The following is a 4562-nucleotide window of genomic DNA, read 5'->3' on the forward strand; positions in this document are numbered from 1 at the left end:
TTTTATTTTTTATAAATAGTTTGAAAAACCTCGTTTTTAAGGTTGGACTCGGTTAGGTTAGACTCTTAGATTGTAAAATTTCTTATTGGTAAACATTGTATTGTGAGATTCTTGATAATCATTAGACTTTTTGTGAGATTATTGATTACTTTGAGATAATTGCAAGTGAATATTGGTGATTAATCAAGCAAACTTTTGGATTTTACTCTTTCTCAATGAAGGAAGTACATGAACTCTTATTTAATATATTTGAATATTGTGTTTATGGTCATGAGTAACTAAACCCCATAACTAGGGTTATGGGAACCATAGGCAAATAGTGAGATAAACCCTAACTAAAATAACAATTCTAGAATATTGTCTTGCATGTATTAATAATTCTTTCGCTTAGAAGTCTTTTTAACGGATGACCAACGTTAGAAATCGCCTTAATGCTACTTGCCGGACCAAGGAGGTAGATAATAGGAAAAGAATTATTAACATAGATTTAGTGTATACTATCTAAGAGGCTAGTATTGATTGGTACGAGGTAATAACTTAGTCAAATATCGAATACGATGCTTAATATGAGGTAAGGATAAGGGTTAGGATAGCAAAACACGTAGTCGGACCAAGGTGCGGAGTGATTAGTTCCATAAAAGTCGTCAGTGCATTAGTCAGACCATACGACAAGACTAGGAACTCATAGTGACCATACCTTGTTCGGAAGACCATTTTAGGAATCTCAACTCCTCTAACTCTTAGTTGGTGATACCCCGACCTCAAATCAATCTTCAAAAAGTAACTCGCCCCTTGGAGTTGGTCAAACAAATCATTGATCCTAGGGAGAGGATACATATTATTTGTACTGACCTTGTTCAATTGGTGGTACTTAATACATATTCTAAGAGACTTATCTTTCTTTTTCACAAATAATACTGGAGCACCCCCCATGGAGATATGCTTGGTTGAATAAAAACCATATCTAGCAAATCCTTGAGTTGAGTTTCAATTCTTTCAACTTAGCCAAAGCCATTCAGTAAGGAAGAATTGATATTGGTTGAGTATCCAGCAACAAATCCATGCTGAAATCTATTTCCCGTTCAGGAGGAATTCCAAGTAAGTCATCCAGAAAGACTTTCAGGAAATCCTTCACTACGGGGACCGACTCTAAAGGAGGAGCCTCAGACCCAAGGTTCTTGACTCTCGCAATAAGATAGATACATCCCTTAGAAATCATGTAACATGCTTTTAGACATAAACTAATTTAACCTCTAGGGATTGAGTTTCTCCCCTCCCATTTAAAAACTGGTTCATTAGAAAACTAAAATTTAACTACCCTTATTCTAAAATGATTGAAGCAAAACAAACATGTAACAATCTATCCCCAATATGACATCAAAGTCCAACATATCAAGTTCTACCAAACCAAACAATGTCACTCTATTGGACAATAATATGAGATAACACCAATAAATTCTTTTAGCAACCACGGAGTCACCCACTAGGTTGAAATCGAAAAGGTTTAATCTAAGATGTCGGGGATCAGAACAAACTTCATAGGAACTAAAGAAGTTACAAAAGATAAAGTGGCACCAGGATCTATCAATGCATAAATATTAATTGAAATACTTGCAACATATCGGTAACAACATCGGGAGAATCCTCTTGATCACCCCTAGATTTGAGAGAATAGAAGCGGTTTTTCCTAGGAGCATAGGAACTAAAACCACTTGAGAGTGCTTGGTTACTCTCCCTTTATTGATTCTTGGCCATGGGAAAGTCCCACACCATGTGACCACTCTTTCCATAACGGAAACAATTGTTCGTACCTACTTGACATTTACCCATATGTTTCTTGCCACATTTGGCACAATTAGGTTTCTCACTTTGAGAACCACCACTTTTTACCCCTTGAGGTTTAGGATTAGGTACCCTATCCTTGTTAGCCCTTGAGAAACTTGAAGGAAATTTGTTGGAGGATCTCTTCTTAAACTTTGGTTTGTCTTAGATTTCAAACTTACCCTTAGAAGTACCTTCATCATAGGGTCTTCCCCTCTTGGCATCCCTATTTATACTCTTAAGCCTACTTTCCTCAACTTGTTGATCATGCACCATCAAACGATAAAGGTCCATGTCATTGTGAAGCATTGCCACACGACACTCTTCCACATGATCATCAGACACACCCATCACAAAATGACTCATTTCATCTCTCAAGTTAGTCACCAAAGACGAGGAATACATAGACAACTTAATGAATTTCAAAAAGTATTCTTGAAAACTCATACCTCCTTGATGAAGGTTGATTAACTGTCCACCTTTTTCTCTGTTTTTATCCCTTGGGAAGAAACTATCAAGAAATTCCTTCCAAAAGACTTCCCAACTTATAGGACCCGCTCTGAAATCCCTATTGTCCTTCCATTGAGTGTACCAAGTTTGAGCCACGTCTTTGAGTTTGTAAGCGTCTAGCTTAGCCTTCTTATTTGAGCACACCCCCATAGCATACAAGATCTTTTAACCTCATCTATAAAGTCTTAGGGATATTTATTTACCTTAGACCTAAAGAATGTTCGAGGATTTATCCTAGTAAAGTCCCTCAAACGTGAAGCCATGGAACTACCATTTTGATTCCCATGGGTGAAACTTTCCAATTAGCTTGTGTCGTCATAACTTGAGCTTGAGTAATTAATACTTGAGTTTGAGTAGCCATGACTTGATCAAGTTTAGGAAAGTCACCTTTATATCTCCATTTGTCATGACCGGAGGATTGACCATAGCTTGTCCACCTAGAGGAGCTTGCTCTTTAGGAGGATCTTGGTTGTCTTGAGGAGGAACTCCCGCATTCGCAATATCCTCTTCAACCCATCTTGTGGTTGCACTTCTAGTTGTCATAGAATATATCCACAAGAAAAGGATTAGAATTAAAGAATCCATAGAGTTAAGACTCTTTAGGAATGACTTAATAATACCAAAGCTTGTGAGAGCTTCCTAAGCATCACATAGCCTCTCATTCATAAGTGTAGTGTGCTTCACAATTATGACCATGACTCTACATATATAAGACCCCAAAAATGAGTTAGGGAGTATATATCCTCACATGTGTGTATAATATTATTAACAGTTTAATAGAGTGTTTTAAAGTATGCTTGGGTGGTATGAAGTCATTTGGAAGTCAAACGTCAAGGGGAGACCAAGACGTTCAACGACTAGTCGCCTAACATGGCTTAAGTATTTTTATGTGCTTATGTGTGTGTTTCATGAGATTATGAGGTCCTTATAAAAGTTATAATGATGTATATAATCATTGTATGGATTTTCATGAAGTTTTAGGTCAAACATCTAAAACGTTCAAAAGTTATCCCTTAAGACGTTCATGTATGTCTTGTTGGTGCCTATCATGTTTGGACATGTTGCGTTTAATTGTTTTGGATGAAACTAATTTCGAAGGTCCTTGACTTATTAATTTTTATATTTACTTTGGAAACGCCCGGTTACGACCACAAGAAGGACCCAAATGTTGTCGAGACGGTGCTTTGGTAGTGTCAATCGACTGAACCAAATGAAGACTTGTTTATTGACAAACAGACTGTAAATGGTGGTTTCATTGATGGAAAATTATCCAAAATTAGGCTCATCTAAATAACAGACCGAGGATCCAATCGATGAAGCCACAAATGGTCAGCCGATGGACCTACTGGGCATCGATTGTGGTCGTTGGTGCAGGCTGGTTGAAGCTGCCTGGCGACTGTTTCACTAAAAGGGTGAATGGGAAATTCACTCCACATCATAACCTGACCCTACTAGATTGTTTAGTTATTTTTGGGTGTATTTAATGGATCAAAAATGTGATCAACCCATTTCCAATCCAATTCACTCAAAATAGACTTCCACTCGAAAACCAAATCTCTCTATAAACCTCCATTAAAGGTAAAACTCAATAATAGCTTGGATATTGGATTCCCATAGATTATTCATCATGTTTTAGAGGTTTTATTACACATTAAGTTATGGTGATCCTTCATCTCTAGTTATCCTTCCATCTAGAGAGTTAATCTCAAAGTTTTTGAAGAGATTTCATGATCAAACTTTCAATCATTCAATCTAGCCATGGGTTCTTTCTCAAACATTTTCAATGTATTAATCATTATTAATTAATGATAATGTATTGGTTTTAACGTGAAATTCAATCCAATTATATTGTGAACCCATGTACCTTCCCAAACTCGATTTAGCATTTGCATTTGTTATTGATTGAATTGTGATTCTATTGCATTAAATTGCTTATGTTTATTGTCTATTATTCATATTTATAGTAAATTGTTGATGGATGATCCATGTGGATCAATGTATGAAGAATTGAACATGACTAGTGTTTGCTTCTATGTGCTCATGGTAACATTGATCTTTAAATGTATAAAAGTGGACTTCAATTATGTTAGGACACTTGTAGCTACTACCTTAGGTTAATATTATGGTTGAATTATGGATATAAATCTCGTGTGATCAAAGTAAAGAAGGATTGGCATGAATTGATCTAGGTTCTTCTAGTCTATCAATTTATAGTACTATCTATGTGATGT

The 4562-nt window shown here is 36.2% G+C and overlaps 1 protein-coding gene across 1 annotated transcript; it reads right to left on the reverse strand.

The window, feature by feature from the left end:
• Positions 1–1986: 1986 nt before the first annotated feature.
• Positions 1987–2874, reverse strand: LOC138341872 (uncharacterized). Its single transcript, XM_069293911.1, has 2 exons — positions 2719–2874; positions 1987–2457 (listed from the first exon to the last, which is right to left on the reverse strand). The coding sequence occupies exons 1-2, from the start codon at positions 2872–2874 to the stop codon at positions 1987–1989; spliced, it is 627 nt and encodes a 208-aa protein (XP_069150012.1).
• Positions 2875–4562: the final 1688 nt, after the last annotated feature.

Source organism: Solanum lycopersicum, chromosome 1, assembly GCF_036512215.1.
Source record: "Solanum lycopersicum chromosome 1, SLM_r2.1".
In the NCBI taxonomy this organism is placed as follows: Eukaryota; Viridiplantae; Streptophyta; class Magnoliopsida; order Solanales; family Solanaceae; genus Solanum; species Solanum lycopersicum.